Source organism: Podarcis vaucheri, assembly GCF_965113315.1.
Source record: "Podarcis vaucheri genome assembly, chromosome: 2".
In the NCBI taxonomy this organism is placed as follows: domain Eukaryota; kingdom Metazoa; phylum Chordata; class Lepidosauria; order Squamata; family Lacertidae; genus Podarcis; species Podarcis vaucheri.
This window is the reverse complement of record NC_138760.1, coordinates 72,781,456-72,807,478: the sequence shown is the minus strand read 5'-3', so window position 1 is coordinate 72,807,478 and position 26,023 is coordinate 72,781,456. Positions and strand designations below refer to the sequence as shown.

General features: G+C 44.1%; 1 protein-coding gene and 1 long non-coding RNA gene across 6 annotated transcripts in view; both read right to left on the bottom strand.

Moving 5' to 3' along the window:
- Positions 1–26,023, bottom strand: part of LOC309527102 — a 346,237-nt gene that overhangs the window by 235,254 nt on the left and 84,960 nt on the right. The window lies entirely within an intron of this gene.
- Positions 129–26,023, bottom strand: part of HRH2 (histamine receptor H2) — a 32,772-nt gene continuing 6,877 nt past the window's right edge. Inside the window, exons 1-3 of one of the 5 annotated variants that reach the window (XM_082214454.1) lie at positions 18,524–18,638; positions 14,946–16,841; positions 129–824 (exon numbers count right to left, since the gene is read on the bottom strand). In XM_082214454.1, coding sequence (XP_082070580.1) covers positions 638–824; positions 14,946–16,066 — 1,308 coding nt within the window. In that variant the 5' untranslated portion in view covers positions 16,067–16,841; positions 18,524–18,638 and the 3' untranslated portion in view covers positions 129–637. Of the gene's footprint in view, positions 825–7,616; positions 7,770–8,954; positions 9,082–14,945; positions 16,842–18,523; positions 18,639–26,023 lie in introns of those variants that run through there. The other 4 variants (XM_082214456.1, XM_082214455.1, XM_082214453.1 and 1 more) reach the window with 4 other exon arrangements.

Below are 26,023 nucleotides of genomic sequence, written 5' to 3'. Positions count from 1 at the left end.
ACTTAATATTTAAGCAAAATACCTTCTCTGTTGTTTCTTTCTTTCTCTCTTTCTTTTTCCCTACTGTTTTTGAATAGAAATACATTGAAGACCAAAGTGAAAACTTGATAAATAGAAACCAAACACTGTTGAATCCTGAAGCTAACATTTATTAAATATTCAAAACATTTGTCAAATGCACTTTATCAGATGTTTTGGAAACCACAAACTATGTTGAAAATGCAAGATGACTCCATATTGAATACTGTCAATGCAAGAAATATCCCGAGGGCATAAATATGACATTTATAGGCTAACAGGGCAATAAATGCCTTGGAGTATAATGACCATACCAAAAAGTACGAAGTCCTTCCTTTTTGTCACTTCCTCCCAAGCCACAGTTATTTCCTGTCCTAGATGTGGACAGATAATCCTATAGGTATGTACAGTCACGCATCTCCAAGTACTTCTGGATTCACACCACATTTATAGTCAAGAGTCTTTCAGGGAAATCGAAGTCCCTGCATAGTAAGCCCCCTATCGAACCATCTTGAGAAGACTGAGATGGTGCACCCGATGCAACAACCTTCAAGCAATCTTTGAGCTACCTTGAGTCATAATTCTCTACATCCAACTTCATAAGAAAGCAGGTCCTGGCTCAGGTGAAGACACAGTAGATAACTGTATGGGGTGCAGAAGGTTGCCTTGTCTTCCTTGCATTTGCCATTGGCTGATCAAACATTGGGCTCCACACATCTCTCTTGGGAAGAACTTTGGCCAAACAGAGACTTTGACAGCAGGGCAGCATAGGACAGGGTGATTTATCACATGGTGGGTTCAGATTCCTACAAGGGGAACAGCAATGAAAATAGTTCAGAATGATAATTAGAAGATACTTTTAAATATTTCCCCAATGATTCCCCAATGTTCCCATTTTTAGAATCTGCTTCCTTGTTCCAAGTACACAGCAGGCTATGTGATGGTGCTAGACATGTTTATGGCTACAAAAAAACAACAAAGCAGAACAGATCAAAAGAATGTACATTCTGAGAGGAAATACAGGGTCCATTTCTCCAATTACTCAGTTACGTTCTTCTATGATAAACAATTTAGTGCTGGAAAATGAGTAACTACTAGTGTAGCTTACAAATGGAGAGATGTCAGAAATCAGTTTCGATTTACTATCTGGAAGTGACCTATGAAGAATGTGCATAAGCCACAGATTATAGTGCTGTTTGAGACAGAATGGCATGCAGTAAATCTAAGCCATGTATTATAAGCATAAAAGCATTTAACTACCTATTCATCTACTGTACTGAGACGATGTGAATGCTGCCGTCGAGGATGATGATCCAAAGGCACATTTACAGTGCATTCCTACACAGCTCTGCTCAGAGGTCCCCCTGAGTTCAATGGGACTTACTATCAGGTCTGTGTGAATAGGACGGTGGCTTTAAATGGTCAAATCCCAGAATTATCAGAGCTGCTCTAGATTGGGTTTAAAAAAAACAACTGAGACCTGCCCATTAAACCAAATATAATGCATAAAATGGAGATGGGCAAGGGGAACAAGTTCCAGCGTGAGGCTGTACCAGAAAGAAGACCATGGCAATGGGAAGACCAGACTGGCCACAGACATAGGCCAGGGAACAAGCAGCTGTAGGAGGCTTGCTTCCCTCTGCCTGGCTGAAGAACTCTGTTCCAACTGCCAGTTGTCTTGCAACAGACGTGTGGAGAAGAACAATTGTCTTGGAGATTACTTGATCAAAAGGCAAATGTGCCTTTAAGAGTAGCAGCTGGATGTATTTTGAAACCACAGGAGAAAACGGCAAAAGGGAAATGATACTGTATATGATGAAGAAGAAAGCCTCACAGATGCAATGAGCTGTATGTGGTCTGCAGAAAATATTTCAGTAGAGGAAATGAAACATTAAGAAAAAGGAAACCAAGAAGAAGAGGTAGATGCCTGAAAAGCCACCCCACCCCCAACTTTCATTGCTACATGTGGGGAGGGGACAACTAGAAGCAAAAGTATTCATTTCAGTGGCTCAGTATGTCTTGTCTGTTAACTGGAAGGTTGGTGGTTCAGTCCCACCCAGGGACAGTTGTGGGCAGGATTCCTGAATTGCAGGGGGCTGGACTAGATGGTCCTCAGGGTCCCTTCCAACTCTACAGTTTTTATGATTCTATGAACAATATGCATGTCCCTTTAAAAGAGACAAACTGCAGTGTGACATGTAGCATGATCTTTCCCATTCCTTCCCTAACATATTCATTTTAACCCCCCCCCATTGGATTGACCTCTGTTTCTGTGGGAATGACTTGGTTTATTTCCAGTTCAGGCCAGATTTGGCCAGGGATGCATACTTTTAAAGTCCCCAACCCCTGCCCCATTCCTTTTAAACCACATTTAAAAGGGCCCAACCTCCCTCCTTCTCACCATGTCTGGAATCCTTAAATGCCAGTTAAAGGGAACTGGGGATGGGGGCAGTTGAGAAGTGAGTTGCTGCTTGGGCAGGAGAGAGTATGTAAGCAAGTAATTCTTTTCTGCCTCATATTTTAAACCGAGCCAGGAAGAATTCAGGGATGTGATGTCGGCCTCTTCTCAGAGCTGAGCATTATGAGCCTCCAAAGTTCACTTACAGGGGAGTTTTGCTGGCATCCCTACAGGCCTGGAGCCTGCCATCCTTGCTAGCACAAGGGAAATGTCATGCATACACAACCATAGCTTGAATTTTAGCTGAGGTTCTCTGGCTGATGGGTTTGTAACAGAAATATCTTTGCAGGGCAAGTTCAAACTAGTCTGCAGCCCCTCTCTGAGAGTGATTTACCACAAAGCTTCTGACTCAAAGACGCTCACATGGAGTTGTCATCTGGATAAAACAGCACATTCACATGGAAGCTGCGCATATATCTGCCAGGATTCCCACAAAGTATGGTATCCCTTGCTCAGCCACCACAGTTGCACAAATGGCAGCAAGGTGAGCACAGCCCTCATGTAGTTGCTCTGGGGCATCTTGATCAGTCCCTTTGCATGGGTCGTCCTCACAGAGGCATCAAACATTCTTGTGGCACTGGGTTATCAAAGTGCTCTTGTGGAGGCCACCGGCTCATATGAATTTCCTGCAGGCCAAAATGCAACAGTGGCCTGCTCAAACTGTTTGAAGGGTTTACTTTCAGTTTTCAACTCCATTTCTCTGCTTTTCTATAAAGTGTTTAGGCTGCATAGTAACATGAACATATGTGTTAGACAGATGTTGTACTATTAAGCTATCGTCTTCTGTTTCCCTGTCAATGGGATAGATCCACTGATGCGAAGCAGAATGTATCTGTAATCTTTCTTCCCTGGGATCAACAACCTGGAAAGACCTTGAGAGCAATCTAGAGTTAGATGTCAGCCGAACTACTTGAGAAGTTCTCATCTGGCCATTTGGCCAACATGAAAGGTTTTAATAAGAAAAGAAGGTTAATGCTCCGAGTGAGAGATCTGAGCAGGCCTCAGGGATGAGGTTTGTCAGTGACATGCTCAATTACATGCCTATCAGTCAGCTTGGTCAAGCACAAAAGCTCTTCCTTTTCCTCTTTCAGCCAGGCCTGGCCCTCATCTTTATTCAAAAGGCACCACTCAAGTGCCCCTGCCATCCTGCTGCTTTTAGGCTTCTGAGATGGATGCACTCAAGGGTCACTGACTGTCACATCACTACCACGGGGCCAAGAGACACTTGCAGCAAAATCTCATTTCAAACCTGAAGAGGTGAGTTGATTGCACTTCCTAGCTTGTAAATCCGCCAGGAGCAGCTGCTTGTGGGCAGTGCTGCTTCAAGTCTCCATCCGGCTGTTTGCCTGTGATCTTGTGCAAGGTTATAAGTGTGCTGTGTGGAGCCAGCACAACAATTGTATCTGCCTTTTGGCAGTCAGGTGACCTCTAGGTTTTTCCCCCTTCTTGTGACACAGTCAATAAAGCTGAGACATGTTATCAGCAAGAGAGGGTCGTGGGACGGTATGCAGAGGTGATTCTGTCCTTACTTTGCTAAGCCCTGCCCAGGTTTTCCAGACTCATGACAAATAATCTCAAAGTCTGACTTTCCATGTATGACTCAGGGCTTATCCATGCTTACCCTTCCACGTCCTCGCTTTCCAGCCACTTTAAAGATCTGGGACCAAGCTCCCCGCCTTTTTCATTCAAGAGCTCTCCCTGTGAAAACCCGCTCTTTAAAGCTGGATCGGAGCAAGCGGCAATCTATGAAAAACCCAAATTACTGTTTGTTGCCCTTCAGCTTGAAAGAGTGGGCTTTCATGGGGAAAACTCTGGGGCATAGGGGAAAAAAAAAGAGTGTTCCAACGTGGAGCTTTAAAGTGAGGACCTGTGTCTGGAAAATGTGGGTCAAAAGGGACATGTGGATTACGTCCTTAGATTCACTTTCCATCAACACTGTGGGTCAAAAACATGTAAGGGGGGTTAAATAACAATGCAATGCCTGCCACACTAGGAATGCTTGCTGAAAACGGAAGTCATTTGCATTCTTGGATAGCTGAAATGGGTTTGTGGAAAAAGTATGTAAATGATGGAATCTTCAAAAAGGCAGCTACTGACATGCAGCCACCTCTGGGACACCCATAAGAACTGGCAGAAATAATAATAAAAAAGAACAGCAACACTTGGAAAGGCAACTGTGAAGTCAACAGAAAGCAGTTGCTCAGGTGGAAATTTCACAGTATGGTTTCTTCCTAGCTAACAGTAGGCATAGAAGGCATTAGAGCAGGCATAGGCAAACTACGGCCCTCCAGATGTTTGGGCCTGCAATTACCATAATCCCTGAGCACTGGTCCTGTTAGCTAGGGATGATGGGAATTGTAGTCCCAAACATCTGGAGGGCCGGAGTTTGCCTGTGCCTGCATTAGAGCTTGTTCCTGCAGGACTATCCCCTCTCCCCACAGGGTCATCTACCGCTAGCTGCCCTGTGTGGGGTGTAATCCTCTGGTGACTTTTGACATTTGGATATGGTTTGTTTATTTATTTATTTTAAACTGGACTTGCAAACTGCCTTGAAATGATTTCAAAGGCAAGACAAAAGCATATGTGTGACTGTTTCAGTGTATTTATACATGTGTTTACATATACCTACCTTGCAATGAGCAGGCTATCTTGCAAACTAAAAGCCCCACAAGGACTATCACATGTAGGGGAAACACATCCAAATGAGAGAGCGGGTCTTTCTCACTAAGTTACATGCTGTGCTGTTCTATCACATCCTGTACATGCTGAAACAGAGTGATAAAATTTCTCCTTGGCAATGTGACCTGTGATAGGCTTTCTATTATCTCACTCTTTGCTTTGCAGAGAAAGTACAGGGAATGTGACGACGGCGGTGACACTGCCTGTTCAAGCATCTTAACAATTTTGTGTCGGTTCTGCCCTTGCTCTCAAATCCTTACATGATTTAGCCTGCATCTTAGGGGTGCTTCCTTATGATGTACTGTAATATGTGACAGGAAAATATACATTGTTTTTTAACGTAAGTTGTTTCAAAATCCGTTAGTGAGTGAGACTTGCCAGTCAACGGGCTTATCCACACTTCTGCTTGCCCTGTGCTAAGAAATCCCAGGATAAGCGGTTTCCCCATCACACCGCTTCTTTCCCAAGGAATACCTCTTTAGCTCTAAATCGGAACAAATGGCAACCTGCAGAAAACCTGAATTTCCCTTTGCTCTGATTGAGTGCAAAAGAGCAGTTCCCCCTGGGGAAGCAGCGGGACAAGAGGAACTGTAGATAAGCCCAACGAAAGCAGATTCCTCATTTTGTTTAGTCAGTACCACAGGGCAGAACTATGTGTTATTTATTTCTGCAATTGTTACGATGACAATACATTATGAACACAACAGCAAGGGGTTCTTGCATGGGCAGGCTGCTTTCTCTATCTGCTGCTCAAGACGTGTTTGTTTATGGTTGGGAAAAACTCGTTTTACAATGTTGGAAAGAACTGGGGACTGATGCAGAAAGGGTTAAGCACTCATGACCATCCAGCCTTTCAAATTCCTTCTGCACCCCTCATTCTCCCACCATTATGATGGAAACATGGGCCTAATGCTCCCCTTAGGGCAGTGGTTCTCAACCTGTGGGTCCCTGATGTTGTTGGACTACAACTCCAATCATCCCCGAGCTCTGACCATGCTAGCTAGGGGTGATGGGAGTTGTAGTCCAACAACATCTGGGGAGCCACAGGTTGAGAACCACTGCCTTGGGGGCATAGCAACATTCTTTCTCCTCATGAAAACATGTGATGCTATTTTCATTTTATTAGTATCAGAAACTTGGAGAAAATGGTCATATCTCATATGTCCTGTGAGAAATGAGTAAGCAGCTGACTGAATGTTACTGGAACCTAGGGGAAGTTCCTGAAGGTTATTCAGGGGAAAATCCAAAGGGAGACCAGAATGTGAAGCAAGAGAAATACTGGGATGTCATTTTGGGGGCCTATTCCAGTAACTCAGCCAGACAGTTATTTGTAGAGATGGACAGTGGGCCATTCTTAAGAAATCAACATTAGTCATTCCTACTCAAGCACTAATGACAATACTAGGCCTGTCTGCCTTTAACTCTTCTCTTAGGCCTCATCTCAAGATCCCTCCTCCTACCCACAGACCCTGTTACCATAAAGCACCAATGCTGCAGCAAGCAAAGGCTCCAGCAGCTCAGTCAGCTGCTTGTGGCTGGAAAGCCAGACAGGATGTTTGTGACTGTTGCCATGGAAACAAAGGGGCAGTCCATTCTGTACTGAGCACCGGATGTTAGCTCAGTGTGTGTGTCATATGACCCGTACTGGAAGTACATGGGTGGAGTTTCTTCTTGCTGTTGTCGAGTGCAGACGTGTTTCTCTGTACTGATATGAGAGACAGAAATAAAAGATGTAAATAGTTTTCTGTCTGCTTCTTTCCCCTCCTGGGGGCAACCAAAGGGGAGAGAAAGAACGGTGTGTTCCTCTCACACATCTGAGATGAATCGCCGGGACCTCGCCTGCTTATCAGCAGAGTGGAGACGCGGGGAGGTCGACAGGAATATCTGCCGGTGCCTACGCTGTGGCACATTCCTCTGACCCAGGCAGAATTCCACAACTCAGCTCTGCAACCATGTTGATTTATTTCTATCTTTGTAAACTACTTTGAGATTTAGCTATCATGATAAGTGGTAGAAGGCATATACTTCAGTGCCAACTATGTTGTGGGGATGCTGCAGAAAACCTGCACCGATCTCATGACAAACACTCCCTGGAAGCAGCTACAGGGACAGGAAACGTGGGACGGTGTTGTATCTGCCTGAACTGGAAAGAAATGGGGTGGCTCCATTCCTGCCTGCGAGCCAATCTGGGGTAGGGCTGTCACTGCTGTTTTCTCAACAGAGGTTCTGTACCTTTTAGCAGCTGTGCAATGGACAGAGATCGCATAAGCTGTGCCGTTTTTCCCTAGCATGGAGATGCCTGGCCGCTGTTTATAAACGGAAGGAATGTCTCTCTGGGGAAAAGAGGCAACCCTACCTAACCCAGGGATTCCTGTTGGCCGTAGAAGGAAGGAGATTCAATTGGGCTATGCAAAACAGCTTTATCCCTTTCTAGATGCGACACCCCTTGTACTCACCCAAGTGCCCCCGATTTTAAGCTTCCCCCAGCGGAAAATCTAACTTTGTCCTTCTGTCCTCAATGGTTTTTTGGAAGAGGACAGTGAGAGCTATGTCACAGTGACCACTGTTAACGGCCTGGCCTGGCCTGTGTGCACTTTAGGGAAAAGGCCCAGGGCTGAAAAGGTTAAAGAGAGAGAGAGAAAGAGAAAGAAAGATTTGTCAGTGACACAAGACAACAATATGCTGAGAATTAAATATATATATATATATATGCGCGATTCAGACTATTATTATCCTGTTACTTGGCTGCACGATAACACACTGTGTTCCATGTGCTCTGGTTTATGTTATGCTCCAGTTCCGAGATGAACAGGCAAGGAAAACCAGAATTACAATTCAAAGCAGTCTCATTTGTGACCGGTAATGCAGTTACCTCTGCAGGGAAAATGAGCATATTTCTCCTCATATTTGACAGGTCCAAGCAGCAACCTGCAGATCACCTCCAGGATCAATGTAAACATGAAAGGGACAAGACCCAGCTGAGGTCTTGCCGAATTATAGAAACGGGTTGGTTCTTGGGATCGAAAGCACAGCTTGGTTGGACGTGGCTGGTAGGACTTAACCCCCACACCCCCACTTCCCCCCCTCAAGCTGCTATGCTCCAACCACTTTTTCTCCCACCAGTTGTCATGTCTGGTTTTGGAGCTTGGCTGGGGGTGGGAGGAAACAACTGTGCTGCAGTTGTTACTGGGGAACATGTATAACCAGAGGGATGGTTCAGCTCCCTACCACCACCCCCACACACTGATGCTAGCTTGTTGTTTTAAATTTAGATTCCCATCAGTCTGCTTCTGTCACATGTAGTTCCTTGTCAGTTGGTAAGGGAATGTGCAGTTGGTCTGTCTAAAGTAGTAGTACTCAAACTTTCCCACCCAGTGTCCACTTGAAAACTACTGAAGGTTGGTGGACAACTTAATTATTTTTCTGTCTGCTGCAGCAATCATAATGTGCTGTATTATTTTTAGTTGTGATCTTACAGGCTTGCCATGGAACACCTGGATGCAACTTGTCAACAGACCACAGTTTGGAAACCTCTGCTGTAAAGTAAAAACAATACTGAAAAAGGGTGTGGAACTTTCTGGTGGAAAAATGGTTCAAAATCTGATCTGAAATTCACCTCAGACAGGAGTCTAGTTTTGCTTCTTAATATAATACAGATTAGTATATTTGACTTCAAAATATACCATCTCAAGAAGAATAAATATAAGCACAGATCAGAATGCCTTCTGGAACAAAGCAAGAATGTGCATTTCTTGTTTTACTCTAGGATCTCAGTGTTTATATTCTCAAGATTACTCACCCTATAACTTTAATCATTAGGGTGGTCATATGTTGTATATTACAGAGGACAGTCCTCTGCTTGAATGCATCCTCTATCTGAAAGGCTGGGCCGTCGAAGAACCCTAAGAAGGAAGAGCAGGAGGGGCCTTGAAGTTGCCCCTCATCAGAGTCAGTTGGTTACAATCTTCCCTACCGTTGTATTTCTATTTAAATTATAATACTCATTCTTCAATTCATAGCTATAAATATAAATTAACATATGAATTTTAATGCAAATATATGCCCTCATTTGTCCTCTTTTTTGCAGTATGTAAGTGGCCACTCTGTTCATAATACCCTATGCATATCCTCCAACATGACTTGGCCCAAATCCAGGGTACCATCTTCCTGGTCCGAAATCCCACATGAGTCACATGATGCATGTGAGATCGTGGACCTGAAAAAAGAGCTATTTGGGGGTACAGTGCCCAAAAACACGTGTTTGGGGGCCCTGTGTGAGATCGCTTTTGGGGGGGCCCAAAATTGCACAAGAGCAAGATGCCCAATATGGCTGTATTCTTGCAGGGGGAATTGGAATGTCCTGGTTTTTCTGGGACAGTTGACAGGCATGCCTATGCTGAGGTGAGTACCTCTAATTAATCATGTTGCTCAGCACAAATTCCCCCCCTTCAAACAGGTTCATTCAATGAGACAAAGAATGAGTGCTGGTGCCATATACACAAGGTGGGCTTACCAGGGTCACCCCAGGAAGAGTGTGTGTGACACCTCCAGCCTTGACTCATGCGGACTTGCTATCTGTGTGAACTGACATGAGTAGCATTAATATGGCTGCTGAGATTTCTGTGATGCTCCTTTGAGATGCTGCCATCACGGAAATGGTAGTGGTTGTTTATTTATTTGGAAGACTGATACCTCACCTTTCGGGGACAAGAGTCCCCAGGTCAGCTTGCAGCATAATGAAAAACAAATGCATAGGAAATCACAATAATACCACAGTAAAACATACAAAAGAACTGAGAGTTTTTTTTAAAAAAAAATGCTAAAAACTAGTTGTAGCAGCAGGGTGCAATGCAAAAGCCTGGTGAAAAAGAGGTATGTCGTGAACATTTGCCCAAAGGCTAAAGGAAAGAGAACCAAATTGGTGTCCCAGGTAAAAGCAATCTACAGACTTGGTGGAATGAGAAGGCCCTTGTTGAGAAGACCCTGTACTGTGTCTCAGATGACAGAGCCTTTGAGCACAAAGACAACAAGGCCGACAGACTTAGAATTATAGAGTTGGAAGGGACCCAAGGGTTATCTAGTCCAACCAGGAGTCACAACTAAGGAATCCCTGACTGATGACCATCCAACCTTTGCTTAGGAACCTCCAATGAAGAAGAGTCCACCAAAAAGGCCATTCATATAACCAACCATTTAGAGCTCTACAGTCACCAGCAATTGAAATTGCATTTGGAAACAAACTAGAAGCCAGTGTAGCTCACATAACTCCAGAGTAACATGCTCTATTAAGCAGATCCCAGCCAACCTAAAACCTACATGGAAGCATTGGCTTTTACACTTACATGTGACTGGGGCCTGGCTGCAAGTCGTGTGGCAGCATTTCAGGTATCAAAGACAAGGTGACTCCATTGTAGAGAATGGAGAGCTCTGAACTGGATTGCCTAAGTATGTTGCAGGGAACATTCAGACAAAGTAAATGCTCTTTTATTTTCGACAATAAAGCCTGTCCTTGGTCTAATTTCTGCCTGGACTGTTGGACATCCTATAAAAAACCTATTTGATATTGAAATACTTCTACAGATCAGGCCTTGGTGACAAATTACCTATGCTGTTTGCCTTTTGTTTCAATAGGAATTGGTGTCATTTTAGCTTCCAGCCATAAGCTGCTTCTCCCAGTCACCTCTGCTGCTTACTGTATTAAACTATTCCAGTGAATCCAGCATTTCCTCAATGAACTCTCTCCATGTCCACTTTCACTTCCCATTTCCTGGACTCCTTTATTCTCTGGTGGTTTCTTATTGCAGAGGAAAAACTGAGAAAGTGCTGCTTACGAAGAGTTTCAGAATGAAGCTGTTGCTTTGATTTAGAAGATGGCAGTAACTAATGGGCCTGATTTGCAGAAATGCATCGTCTGCACCAACAGGGAGAGTTTTCTCAAAAAAGGAGTTTTCTAATTTACACAAAGTACTCATGTTATCAAAATTACTCTGCTGAACCAAGCTGATTCAGTGAGTGGAGCTCGTTTACTTTTACATTACTTACTCTGCAAATTGAGCCACTTATTTAGGCTGGAATCATACTTGGGAGTAAGTCCTATTGAACTCAGTGGGATTTACTTCCAAGTAGACATTCATAGGCTGTTAAACGTATGCTGTTAAATGCTTAAATGACAGCCACAGGGAGCTCCAACATGTATTCAGCTCACCTCCAGACTCAGTATTTTGCGGTACAGATTCAAGTGCATACCAGAAATGTAGGTTTGTGCAACTGACTAGTGGGCATATTTCAAATTTTGAGGGAGTGTTAGGAATGTCAGTCACAAAATGGCTGTCATGGAGGATGCATAGCATAACACAAAGCTAGAGAGACAACCACCGGGGCAGACTTTGGTAATATGGCGCCCTGAATGAGGGCAAAATTTGGTCCCCCCCCAATATTTATTATTTTCACAATAATTGAATAGGTACCCATATAAATTGGGACGTGGGTGGTGCTGTGGGTTAAACCACAGAGCCTAGGACTTGCCGATCAGAAGGTCGGAGGTTTGAATCCCGTTTCTCGGTCCCTGCTCCTGCCAACCTAGCAGTTTGAAAGCGTGCCAAAGTGCAAGTAAATATATAGGTACTGTTCCGGCGGGAAGGTAAACGCCGTTTCCGTGCGCTGCTCTGGTTCACCAGAAGTGGCTTAGTCATGCTGGCCACATGACCCGGAAGCTGTACACCGGCTCCCTTGGCCAATAAAGCAAGATGAGCGCCGCAAACCCAGAGTCGGTCACGACTGGACCTAATGGTCAGGGGTCCCTTTTCTTTTTTACCCATATAAATATAGGGCTGTTTTTTATGTTGTTGCTGTTCTTTCATGTCCTCTCGGCTTGGTGCCTTGTGCAGAGGAGCTGTCTGTACCACCCAAAATCCAGCACTGAAAACTACCCTCAACAACCTTTTGCTTACTCTGGGAAGTCAGCTATGTCCTGCTAGTCCTGATTATGCAGATCACACATATGCATAAGAATCATTCTCTCTCCATTAAAGTGCTGAGTGGTTGAACCATCAGGTGAACCACAGTCCGTAGTAACCTGAACAAAACTTTTGGAACAGAAATACATCATGGAACAGAAGCCCATATATTTAAAGTTTGCCCTTGCCATCATTTAAAAAACTGTTAAGGAATCAGAGTGATTCATCATGGTTTCTAAAGAGCAGCAGATAAAATCTCTCGGTGCTATTGCATCTGAAAATGACACAATTGTGCCACAAATCTGTGCTTTGGAGACATTTTCATTGTAACATATGACGAGGCAGCAGCACCAGTCCTAGCTGTTGGCACCCAGGTGTACCATTGCTGTTGATAAATCCTTTTGCCTCACTACCTTATCCCAGGGTCAGCTGTGATAAAACAAAAGAATCAACCCTTTGTTGGAACTTCCTGGAGCCATGGCAGTGAAAGTAAGTGCTATCTGCCAGATGGAAAGTTTCCTTGCTGCTTATCAAGTTGCAGCCATGGGATCAGATCAAAGCTTTGGAAGGAGGTGAAAGTCAGAATTGCTTATAGGACGCAATGAAATTATACTACATACCCGCACTCCTATTTTCTTTGGCCTTTAGGAGTGTAAATCCTTATAACCAGTTTAATCAGACCTACCTAAATTCTTCTGGCAATGATTACCCTGCTTCTTCTTCCTGCATCTTACATTTGGAACCTTCGCAAATTTGTTCCTGCTTATCTCAAACATCCACTTAGCTACTGTATGTGCATATCACACTTTCTAGTCTCTTCAGAAGAACAAATCCCCTCCACCTAGTGAACTAGGAATGTTCTTTACTCATTCCACTGCACAACCGAAACAATGTAGAACTGAAAGTACCAAATGTTCATGACAGGAGGCTCTGATTTTGAGATACATTGGTACCTTTCCAGGGGAGTGGACTGACCCAATTTCATCTCTGCCTATTTTTTGTATGAACAACAACAACAACGAAAATCAAGGCACACAATCCTCTGCATTGCTTCCAAAATGACAAAAATAAATGGCTATCAGAGACTAAACAAAGCTATTGGAGACTATTGCATGTAGAAATAGTGACTGATTGCGAAAGAGAAACCTGGCTTAATGTAGAGCAGTTGCTTCTCATTCGACAAAATAAAAAAATTCCTTCCAGTAGCACCTTAAAGACCAACTAAGTTAGTTCTTGGTATGAGCTTTCGTGTGCATGCACACTTCTTCAGATACTTCTCATTTGACAGTTATAATGAAGAATTATATACTTTAGGGCCCATCCCTATGTTACCTCAAAGCGTGGATGCTTCTGAAATGTGATTGCTTCCCAATAATATCACGATCCTAAGATCATGTGGAAGGGATTGCCATGGCAGGCTTGTAACTTCCAGGAGAACTTTGCTCTCCATGTTGCAGACTTCCCACAGGAATCTGGGACAGGGGGGTGGACTACATGGGTCTTTGGTCTGATCCAGCCGGGCTCTTATTATGTTCTCACCATGTATTCCTGCCATGCTGAAGTAATCTAGGAGTGGGCCATTAAATACAAGAGACATAGCCTAGGTATCCTTGCACAGAGCCAGGCAACCATCCCCCAATCCCTCTGTAGCCAGTACTTCAGAGATGTCTTTCCCATATCCTAAGTCTTAATAACTAAGATAATAGTTGTATTATCTTGCATGTTATTGAAAAGGAAGAGCCCAGACTAGAATTTAATCAACAGATATAGTGGGAGCTTGTACTGATTAATGAACTTGGCTGCCACTCAAGCCACATGCAAGCACAACATGTGTGGATCTGAAATGCAGTGACTGCCAAAGTTGCAAAAAGGAGTGTTCTGCAGTGCAGCAGTCTACCTTCCCCTTTGCCAGTCACTTTCAAACCCAAGTGACTGTTGTTTCATTTAGTACGGATACATCTTATTAGTTCCTCAGCATTTTCTGTCATGCACCTAGCAGGATTTTAAAAAAATATTTTATTTCTCTTATGTATAATTATGCTGCTAGGAGTTTGGGGTGGGAGCAAGTAGACTGTGTGCAGAGACTCTTCTAACCCCCGGAGCGAGCAAGTGTTAAAATATAAGCTTCCTGTTGAGGTGATAGCTTAGGTGATGGGCTATTAAGGGAACCAAGGAAGTAGATCTGTGTGAGATAACAGATGGTTGGGGCTCCTGCCCTCAAGTGGCTGGTGGTTAGAAAAAGAGAGTTGAGCAGTGTTTGAAAGAAATATCTGATGTCTGTTTGAATCCAAGCCTGTGACTATGGGAGAAACCAGATCCTTTGGGAATGTTAATGCTCAAGTTGTGTATATGTGTAAATAAACCAAAAATCATAAACACCACAGTCTCTGCTGTCCCATATTCCAAGGAAAGAGGACCCTGGGTAAGTGCCTGGAACCCCTGGAATCACACACCGCTCGAAGATTGCATCAATATATTTAGTAGTGTATGTGTTTGTGTGTGTAGCATATCTTTGATGGTTCCCTCTGTTTGACAGAATATATCCGAAGTTAAATCTCTCCCTGTGCTTCCTGGCAGGGGAAAAAGCACAAGATTTAAAAGTTGTTCAGGACATACCTTGGTGGGACTAATCAGGGCTGGAGTTAGGAAAAACCAGACTTATTTCATCGCTCCCAACAAATCTGCCAGTGGATGCATGCCCCACAGTGCACCAAATGCAACTTTAAATATATTTTGCATGCATCCTGAATCTAAACGGTACCTGTTCCAACACTTTTTCTACCACCAAAACCCTCTCAACAACAATTCCCCCTCAAATGTAAGAGTAAGCTTACCTGTCTGTGCCATCTTGGACAACAGGGTTCTTTCCATTCATTGTATGCAGCTGTAGAAGTTTACTTTCCTTATTACAAGTCTTATTTCTCATCTCATGTGTTAGAGGAACCTCTCTGGCATCTGGTCCCACTCTCCGACACCTGAGTAACCGCTGATAAGCTGTCCGGAAGTCCCTATTCAGTGCAGCATATAAAACTGGATTCAGTGCTGAGTTGGCGTAACCAAGCCACATGACAATGGTCATCAGGCTTTTGTATGCTTCACCCGTCACACCCCGATATGTGAACACTGTAAAATAAGGAAACCAGCAGATAATGAAGGCTCCCATCACAGCTGCAAGAGTCACAATGGCTTTGTGTTCCTTCACAGTGGGTAATGCATTTCTGATGGTTGTGCAACTGTTGGTGTGGTTGATCCTCTTTGCTTGTTCCCTGGCTATTTTGAATATCCGGTAGTATGTGATGCACATGACTAGCAGAGGGAGGTAGAACGTAAGCAAGCCATCCACCAGAACATACCCAGCATTGACCTCCAGCTTGCACTCCTGCTTCCCGTCAGTTAACTGTGTGTTCTGGACAGTGCTGCCATTGGTGTTCCAGGCCAAGTGGATTGGTAGGAACGAGACCATCAGTGACACCACCCAGATAAGGAACATAGCCACAGCCACCCGCTTAGGAGTGACCATAGTGTTGTAGCGGAGAGGTGCTGTGATAGCATAGTAGCGATCAAGGCTAATCATGAAGAGGTTGAGGATGGATGCTGTGCAAAGCATGACATCCAAGCTGATGTAGATATTGCACAAGGTGACACTGAAGATCCACTCATGGGAGGAGACCTCATAGATGGCCGAAAAGGGTAGCACCATGAGGCCCAGCAGCAAGTCTGTGAAGGCCAAGGAGACAATGAAGCAGTTTGTCAGGTTGCGGAGCCTCCGGTTGAAATAGACAGCTAGACACACCATCACATTTCCAAACACAGTCCCAATAATGAGGACTGCGAGAACAATTGCGGTTGGCACTTGTCCCCAATCACTTGTACCGTCTGTGGAATTCATGGTGGTGTAATTGGGAAGTATCATTTTGCTTCCGTACAGACTCACATGGCAGCTGCTGCTCCACATACTCTGGAAGAAGTGGTTAGGTCTGATTCCTTGAAGAGCTTGTCCAGATGCCTTCCTTCACAGCCTTTCATAAGAGGCCCCTGCATCATGGCTCTGAAAAGATGCTAGGAATCAGACAACACCTCTGGTTGCATATTTAGAGAAAGACTGAAGTCTAAATAAATCCCCAAATCTGAGCACATTCATTCTCTGCTGGAAGGACCCTCAGATGTGCAGCTTGCAGCAGAAAGATCCAACTGAGACTCCTTGTTAGCAATGTTGTAGTGTGACAGGTTTCTTGAGGACATGTCTCTTAGATAGTTATTAACCATGATAGCTAAGTGGAACATCCATGTTCAGAGGCAGTAGACAGCTGGATAAAAGATTGTGGGGGCATGTAACAGAGTAGGGTTGTTGCCTTCATGTCCTGCTTTTGAAGACCTCATGGAACCATCTAGTTGGCTACAACTGGAAGCAGGATGCTGGATCAGATGGAAGTTTAGTTGAATCCAGAAGGGCTCTTCATACACTTTTTATGTTCTGCCAAGTCAGTTTTGCCTAGTTTTGGCCTCTCCCTTTTCTTTCCTCTCTTCTTCCTCCTTTCAGACAAATCATTAGGTTGTATTAAGTTGTACGATGCATTAATCACCACATGTGGTTTTATAGGTTCGGCCAGAAAAGGGCTGGAAGAGTCCCAGTAACTTCATTATTCTTAGACTGTGTCTCAATTTACATCTCTTGAAGGTATCTATCAAAACAGAAGAGGGATGGATATGCACACTTCCCTGGTCAGAATCTGGAAGGAAGAAATAAGAGTCAGATGATATACGTAGGATATATGAAGCTGCCTTATATCAGGTCAAGATATTTGTCCCTCTAGCCCAGAATGGGTGACTTTCCAGATGTTGGAAAGTCTCAGCCTTAGCCAGCATGGCCAATGGTCAGGGATAATGGGGGTTGTAGTCCAGCAACACCCAAAAGGCCACTGGTTCCCTACTTCTTGTCTGTGATGCATATTATCCAGAATCTCAGACAGAGAAAATGGTTTTCCCATTACCTGCTGAGTCATTTAACTGGAAATTCAGGGAGCAAATATGGGTGGGAAATTCCCATGCTATGAATGTGCTCTTCCACTAACTAGTGGTCCCTCTTCCTTCAACTTATGACTTAGCTTAGGACTTTCCTTTGTAGACATGGGAAATTCTCACTGGAGACTCACTGTTATCCCTGGAAGTGCTCAGACCACATGGTTGCTGATTCACACAAAGAATGCCTCAATATTCAACACACCGTTTCTGGTTTCATCGACTGCTGCTTCACTCTAGTGACATCAGAAGACAGCCTGATGGGGTTAATCAAGGAGTGACCAATATGTGGTCCTCCAAATATTGCTGGACTCCCACACCCATCAGCCCCAGCCAACATGCCTAATATTCATGTATTATGGGAGTTGTAGTCAAACAATATATGGAGGTTAACTACTCCTAGGCTAAAGGCTGAGATCAAAGAAATAATGGCTAGAGCTAGGAGCATATTCTAGGTTATGGAACCCTTGCCCACCCACCACTCAACACCTGGAAGGATAACAATAGGAAATTAAAGCAATTGTACCCATACATAAAGACAGCAAATGCATTGTAAAGCACAATGGGTAGAATCCAATGTAGCACCATGTGGGGAATGTGGGGAAAGAGGCCTTCTTGCACAACTAGACTTCTCCCCTCCAACCCGCAACACAAGACTTCCCCCATTCCCTGCCTGCTAAACCTATTCTGGGGGCTCCCCAGTCCTCTAGAGCAGATTGGAGGATCCGTGGGGATACATGGGGAGGAGAGAGGGAAGTCCTATTGTGCAAGCAGAGTCAAGGTCACTCCAAAGTTGAGTGACTTTATCCTCAAAGTGTGTAGCCAGTGGGGCACAGTAGGTCTTCCAATGTTCCAAAGGCTCCTCCCTCCCAGCGAAAGTCAGTAACTTTCAAACTATCTGAAACAACTACACCAGCTGGATACTAGAGGATGTTATGCAAGCTGGAGAATGAGCCTTCTTACGCACCCTACACTGCTACATGGTAGCCACAATTACGTGCTCCAACCAATGTTTGGTTGACATCAGATTGAGACTTGTACTGCTTATGCCCTAGTCCTCACCTGGCCTGTTTCATAGCCCAGAATACCAAGGGACCACTTGGGCTTCACAATGCCAGAGAGGATGCTTGGAAGCAATCATGTCAGCCAGTTGTTTCATCTCACCATTCCATAGCAAGACCAAGGCTTTGACAGGAATGTCTCCTTTCTCTGCTGGAAAACCCCCCAGAGTATGCAGCAACACATTAGGTTCCTCAAGGTCTGAGGGTGGGCCATCCAAACTTGACCACCACCCTTTCAGGAGGAAACTGCCACCATCTGTCCAAACTGTACCAGATAACAGTGCATCCCTCATATCACTTGGGGCAAAGACTATATCAAGGGTGTGACCTACGTGATGTGTTTGGAGTCACCCCTTTTGGGGACAGTTCTGCCCCAGTTGACCTCGCTGTCCATGGTAAAGCTTCTTCTAGCAAGACAGTCCTGGTCCACACCAAAACCCCTGCTGTATCTACTCAGCAATCAGACAATGCCCAGTACTGCAATCAGGAGAAATACTCTCTTACCTGCCGGCAAATACCTCACAGAACAAACTAACTGATGCAGACAAAACTGATGCAGACAAAAAACAGGCACACAAAATCTTACTAGCTGGGAAAGCAGCCAAGACAGGAGTCAGGATGGCGTGATTTGCCCCTCCCTCTCCAAGGGGTAAAGTGTGTCAGAGCTTGTTATAGCAAGGTAGGCCACACCCACAACCTAGCTGTAGCCACTAAACTATATCTACAGCATTCTGTTCAAATTAAACAGTGTCACCTATCAACTTGTTTTTCCGGGTGGGCAAAGATGCATGTCATCCAACAGCTTAACCCCATAATCCCAAAACAAATACAAACAAGATCTTTATTTGTAAGGTCAGCTCATTTCCTTCACATCTGGCATACACTGATAGAGAACTAAAACATAGTTATGAGAAGCAAGGAGAAGAGGCGTGGTATTAGCTGGAATCTCAGAAAGACGGTAGCTGAGATCATGCCTGATGTTAAGTTTTGTGGAAGCTAGCCAGCACCTTAGTTCACAGGACGCAACAAGCAGCGCAGCGTTGACGTGGCACAAGATGGAATAAATGGAATCTACAGAGCTTTGAAATATATTTTACTTCACTTGCTTGAAAGCTGGCCTTTTCAAAAGGTTTCTTCCAACTGCATTCAGTTGCAAATGCCCTTGGTATTGGTACTCAATGCATTAAAATAGTAGTTGCAGGGTTGGCCTAAGACATCTTGCTGCTTGAGTACTGCTGAAGGAAAGGGTGTGTGTGTGTGTGTGTGTGTGTGTGACAGGCTGCACCTGGCGGCGGGGTCCCAGCTGGCTGAAGGGAGGAGGAAAGCGGGGAGGAGTTGAGATGGCGAGCTGCGTGCTGGTGGTGCCACGAGGAGGGCTCTCTGGTAGTTCTATCGCTTAGTTAAAGGGCTGGATGTGGGGAAGGGAGTGTTGTGTCAGCTGGTGGGAAAGGAAAGGAGGAGGAAAGGCTCTCCCTAAGGAACTTGTGCATGAGCAGCCCATGACCTTTTGTGCTTCAGGGTCTGTTACTCAGTTCATTATGGCCTTAATGCTGTTCTTTGGATCTGAGGTGACACTGGAGTAGTCCATCAAGTTGGGGGGGGGAGAGGAGAGGAGGTCACGGGCCTTCTTTTTTCCTGGGTGTGTGAGACCGGCCCCACTGTGCATCCCCCCCCCCAGTTTTCTTCTACAGCTGCTACTCCTCTGAGGCAGAGAGGCAGTTTCTCTCAGCTTTGGTGTGGTGGTTCTGTCCCTCCCTAAGCATGTGCCAAGGGTTCAAGAGTTAGGTTACTGGGAACCAGGCAGAGTGCCTGCTCGGTAGTGGTGCCTGCCCTGTGGAATGCCCTCCCATCAGATGTCAAGGAAATAAACAACTACAGTGGTACCTCGGGTTACATATGCTTCAGGTTACACACTCCACTAACCCAGAAATAGTGCTTCAGGATAAGAACAGAAATCGGGCTCCGGCCGCGCGGCAATAGCAGGAAGCCCCATTAGCTAAAGTGGTACTTCAGTTTAAGAACGGACCTCCGGAACAAATTAAGTACTTAATCTGAGGTACCACTGTATATGACTTTTAGAAGGCATCTGAAGGCAGCTCTGTTTAGGGAAGTTTTTCATTTTTGAAGTTTTATTCTGTTTGCAATGTTCTGTTGAAAGCTTCGCCCCAGAGAGAAGGCAAATGGAAAAGCCTTCAGTAATATATAAGTAATAATAATCAAAAACAGTAGGTGTGAGTAGGGGGTACCTCTTGCCATAATTATTCTGGTGGATTTGTAGAATTCTGACTTTGCTTGAAGGGAGTCTGGCTTCATGTGCACAGTAAGTGTTCTGGAACTGAGGCTATGAGTGTTTGTACTTCCGTCTACTGTCATGTGCAGGTTCACAATAGAGTTATGACAACCAGAGCTATAAGATAATGCAGGAGCCAAGCGAACTTCCTCAGTATATCTGATGCCAGTGTTGTATGATCTCTCTACCAGCTAGCTGAAAGTTAAGACCAAGGACCAAATGACAAGCACCGAATAAAAGAATACTGTAATTCAAATCCCAATCTTTTAATGTCCATGCTAGAATTGGCTGCTTTGCCAGCATACACATTTTCCAGATGCCTTCAAGCTGCTGCCCACCACCACTGAGTTCAGACAATCCAAATGATTTATCATATTTTTGTTACCTTTATGTACAAACTCATAAATTTTATTTCATCAGTCTACGACAACAGGAACAGGAACCCCATCCTTGCTTCTAATGATAAGTGAACTCTTAAATCAGGGGTCAGCAACCTTTTTCAGCCGTGGGCCGGTCCACCGTCCCTCAGACCATGTGGTGGGCCAGACAATATTTCAAAAAATAATAATGAATGAATTCCTATGCCCCACAAATAACCCAGAGATGCATTTTAAATAAAAGCACACATTCTTCTCATGTAAAAACACTCTGATTCCTGGTCCGTCCACAGGCTGGATTTAGAAGGCAATTGGGCCGGATCCGGCCCCCGGGCCTTAGTTTGCCTACCCATGTCTTAAATCATAATCTGAATGATCTCTGCTGTGGTACTTCCAACAACATTAACAGGTGGATTCTAGATTAGTATAAAAAAATTAATAAATTTACTTCGTAGCAACTGATCTCATTTCTTCCTTACTTTTAATGGTCATTGTGCTATTTGTTCCTGGAAGACAGGGAGCAGTTTTATACCAAGTCAGACCACTGGTCCATTTTGCTTAGTATTGTCTACACAGACTTACAGTGGCTCTCCAGTAGTAGTTGCCAGGGATTGAACCTGAAACCCTCTGAATGCAAAACAGGGCTGACCAGAAGGAATTTTATAGAATATTTTGTAATTTGGAAAGGTATGAAGTTGAAAAAAAGCTTGGTTCATTTTCTTTTTTAAAAGAACTAACAAATGACTGGTGATTTCAACACTTTTCTTATAAAACAATAGTATGTTTGAGAAACACCAATATCTCCACTACAATACGTGAAGCCAAATCGATGTCCAGCAGTGCTGGAAATAGTTCCAACAGCATCAGTGAAGTTGTGCTGTTACAGCTTGAGATAATATGAGAATGTAGGATGGATTAGTTGGGATCAGAATGAGAATTGTCACCAGCAAATGTTACATGCCCCCTAGATCTAAATCGAGATATCTAGATATATGAAGGGGGAGTCTTGGGATAGAAGCAGCCTCATTATTTTTTTTTAAAGAACTTCATATCTCAACAGAAATTAATACTCCACTTATTGACTGAGACCTGCACACTATACAAATAACCTTTCTGAACACTCTTGGCACTCAAATACAGAAGCAATTGTTTCATAAACTCTCTGCTGTATAGATAAATGGAGCACTTTGCTCTTATTGAAAGATTCTCCTATTGCTATCGTATCCCCTTAAGTGATCAAATACAATGTTCTGACGACATAAATAAATAAAAGCAAAACATTAACATGCCACTATGTAGGAAGCCACTGTTTACTTTGGTGTAGTCCTCTTTAAATCACAGCACAGGTACCACTGTATACACTGGGAAGGAAGAACATCAAATACTTTTATTCCAAGTATGTTTCAGATGCTGTATGGAAATGAATGTTTGGTTATAAAATTAGCAGCAGAATCTCCTTAGGGCAGGGGTAGTCAAAGTGGTCCCCTCCAGAATTGGTTAGAGTCCAGCTCTCCTCCACTCCTGCTGGCATGGCCAATGGTCAGGGCTGATGCAAGCTGGAGTGCAACAACATCTGAAAGGTATCATGGAATCATAGAACTGTAGAGCTGGAAGGAACCCAAGGGTCATCTAGTCCAAACCCCTTGTGATACAAGAGTTCGATTCCTGCCGGACAGCTGCTCCCAAGTTGGCTGTTACTGCTTTAGGGCACAATCCCTGAGATAAACTGCCAACTCAAAGGACACACCAGCAGAATATTCCAGGGTTGGGGCTGTTCTGCTGGTGAAGATATGTAGGCAGAACATCCATAATGGGATGCAGATGCAGATGGCACAAGAGAAGACCACACTTATGCCATAACCTGTACTGCCCAGGCTGTGGTCACATTCCTGTTAATGGTCCCCTTTCTACCAACTCCAGTCCTGACAGAAAAAGTGACTTCAAATGGTAAACAAAATATTGCATTCTGTTATAAAATACTGAAGTCAGTATTTGTACTGCACGGTTGAGACAGCTTTTTATAGTAGATACTTTTTTTTGCATTTCTATGTAATTCAAAACATTTAAGAAATAAAGGTTAAACAAAAATGGATGGAATAGTCAAGATCAAAGCTCTAACCTTTCTGTCCCTGAGACCCTCCTGTTTTCTGCTCCTGAACCTCTGGGCTGAAAGGTGGAGAAAGGGTTGTGGGAAAGAAAGCCATGCTCTCTTTTGAGCATTTTCTTCTTAGAGTGTTCTGCTAAGTATTTATTCGCCTTGTTTCCTAGGGGCCTCAATAATCCTTGCATTTTCTGAAAATGACCAGAAGCTCTGGGAATTCAAGATTAGCATCATGAAGTCAATGGAATGGGGCTGAATGATGTAAAAAAGAAAAGAAAAAAAGAACAGGACCGGTGAGCTGATGTAAGCAAAAAAAATCTCTCTGATAATCCAGGTATGTGAAGAGAAAGGAAAATGCTGACTTGCCCAGAGACACTGTGCAGTGCGGAAAGTCAGGGCAAAGGGAAAGAGCACAGAAGCTCACTAAAAACAGGTGTTTAATGTTTCATAATAATGGAAGGAATCACAGTGTTGTTTCCAAGTGGCCAGAGGCACTTTCCCTGCAAAAATGGACATCAGATGGGCATGCTGTCTTCTTGATTCCACTGTTTATGATCTTCATCTGCAATATTAAGCCATTTAGAGCAAGGATAAGAGCTTGCCTTCCTGTCATCTGAGGGCCTGAAGCTCAGAAAGCGCAATCAATGTGGCCTGGTTACATTGTTACTCAGTTAAATAGAAATGCACTCAGCGCATACTCAGGGATACTCTCCTCAGCTGCCAAAGAGTAAAACACACACACACAACTATGTCAGCTAATGCATGGTAATGGGAGATGGAACATTTTTTCCCAGAAACACCTCTCATCCTCTGAAATCGAAGTGGAAAAGTCTGGGTGAGACCCAGACTCACCCGTTCTACTGAAGAGGCTCCTCATGAGGCCAGAGGAACATCATCCAGCTCTGAGGCGTGAAGGCCGCTCCCTGCAAGGCCTTTTCCAACTGGCCTAGGGGGCGGGGTCCAGACTCACCCAGCCCTACTACGTTAAATACCGGTATGTATTCTGTAGTTGACCTCCTTTGTAATGTTCTAGTTTGAAATCTTTAAGAGAATATTTTAGTTTCCTGTTATGTTGCTTTGCCTGTATACTCTATATTTGACTTACGTCAGATTGTTTTATTGATTTAATATGCTGTAAACCACTTTGAGATTTTTTTAAAAAAATATAAAGCGGTATAGAAAATAAATAAATAATAAATAAAAGTTTTCTTCAGTGCTTACTTAACAGAGGTGCTTAGGGTCAAATTGGACATGATATTTGTCATACACTCAACATTTGTCAAATACAGCCTTGTGCATTTGATTTTTCCAAAAAAAATTGTGTGTGTGTTTGCATGAGAGAGAGAGAGAGAGCGTGCACACCTTGAACAAGGCTAAGCCATTTAGCCTGAAACAGGATGGTAAATCCTAAATCACAGAGTCTAGAGTCTAGAGGAAAACACGTTGGAGGCTATACACCACACCCCTCAACAGTATTTATAAGAACTCAAACACCAGACTCTGCTCTGTTCCAGTAACAAGAAGCCGAAAGCACCAGCCTGAAGATGACGAGTGAGACCTCGTCGAAACGTCGCACAGACACCCCGACTCTTACACGGGAAGACACCCGAAGACACCAAAACCTGCATTCCTATACCCGTGAAAATCTACGAAAGCAAACACAGATAGCATCTACATTTGTATTTTGTTTTCCCTAAACCTGGGCCAAGAGGAATTAAAAGGGCACTTCAGGAGGACATTTTGGAATTTTTTCGGGGGGGGGGGGATGATTCAAGAGGACTAGGAGAGGATTTCCCTTGCACTTTATATTGTTACAGATTTGGGGTAACAGAATTTTTTTTTTTTGGGGGGGGGCTTTCAATGCCAGAAATTATTGAAGGGACGATGCCAAATCAGTGAAAAACACAGGCTAAACGTCTTCTTGAGGCCAGGGCCCCACTTGGGATAGAATAACAAAGAATGACAAAAGGTGCTGAAGCAAGGCATCACCAGGACAAGACATTCTTTGCTGGTGGACAGAGTGGGGAGTTCATCTTCCATGACATAGGAAAACACGGGAGGGGTGGGCTGTGCAGACAGGGGGGGGGAATCTGCTTTACACAAGGCTTGGGTTTTTCCTGGTAAGGGTGTTTGGGAAGGGAAAGGGTAGAGCTAGAACTCTAGGCAGAGGCCATGCAGGGCAGAACCATCTTGGCAGGTTAGGACAGAGGTGCAGAGATGGTGTGCAGGATGCCTTGGACTCCAGTGCTGCACTGGTGCATCTGAACTCTCACCATTGAAGACTTTAGGTTCAAATAAGCCACATTTCCTAAAGACATTAGTCTTTGCTGTGCCTTAATTTGCCAACAGAATCACAACCCTGGATGAGGGCCTGGACTCTTGCACAGCCACTCAGCAGAGACTGGGATGGATGTAAAAATATGTTAAAAAGTGCCCTGCGTGGAGCTGAAATGAGGAAAAAAGAAACCGAGAAACCCAGATGCATGCACCAGTGTTGAACAATCTTGCGATACTCTTTGAACCCTAGCCCTGGTGAGGAAATCATGATCCAAATTACTGGCAATTCCAGCTGAACATGGGCTATATATAACCACTAGTACACCCTTCCCTGTTCCTTCTGCCCTTCCTCTTGGGGAGCTTCTCATCAGAGACATATAAACTCCCCAAGAGGAAGGGCAGAAGGAACAGGGAAGGGTGTACTAATGGGTATACATAGTGTGTGAAAGAATGGCAAAGGGGCCATATTGAACAGGGGGCTGGCCTTGGTGGCCTGAGCAGTGGAATGCTTTGAGCAGACTTGAAAGCATGGATGCCCCCTGAGTCTCAGGGCTCCAGGGGGTTCCTTTAATCTCAGGGACTTCAATGGCCAAGAGCAGAAAGCCTGAGATTATTTTTTCCCCTGAAAGCGCTCATGATCAAAGTTGTAGGATAATCAGAAATGCTGGGAAAGCTTATGAGCTGCTGTCATTCTCTTCTCCCATCACAGATATGGGTATTTCATATCGAAAGGTTATGCTCCATACAATTTCCGAAAGGGCAAAAACAAAGCTTTCATGAAATACAA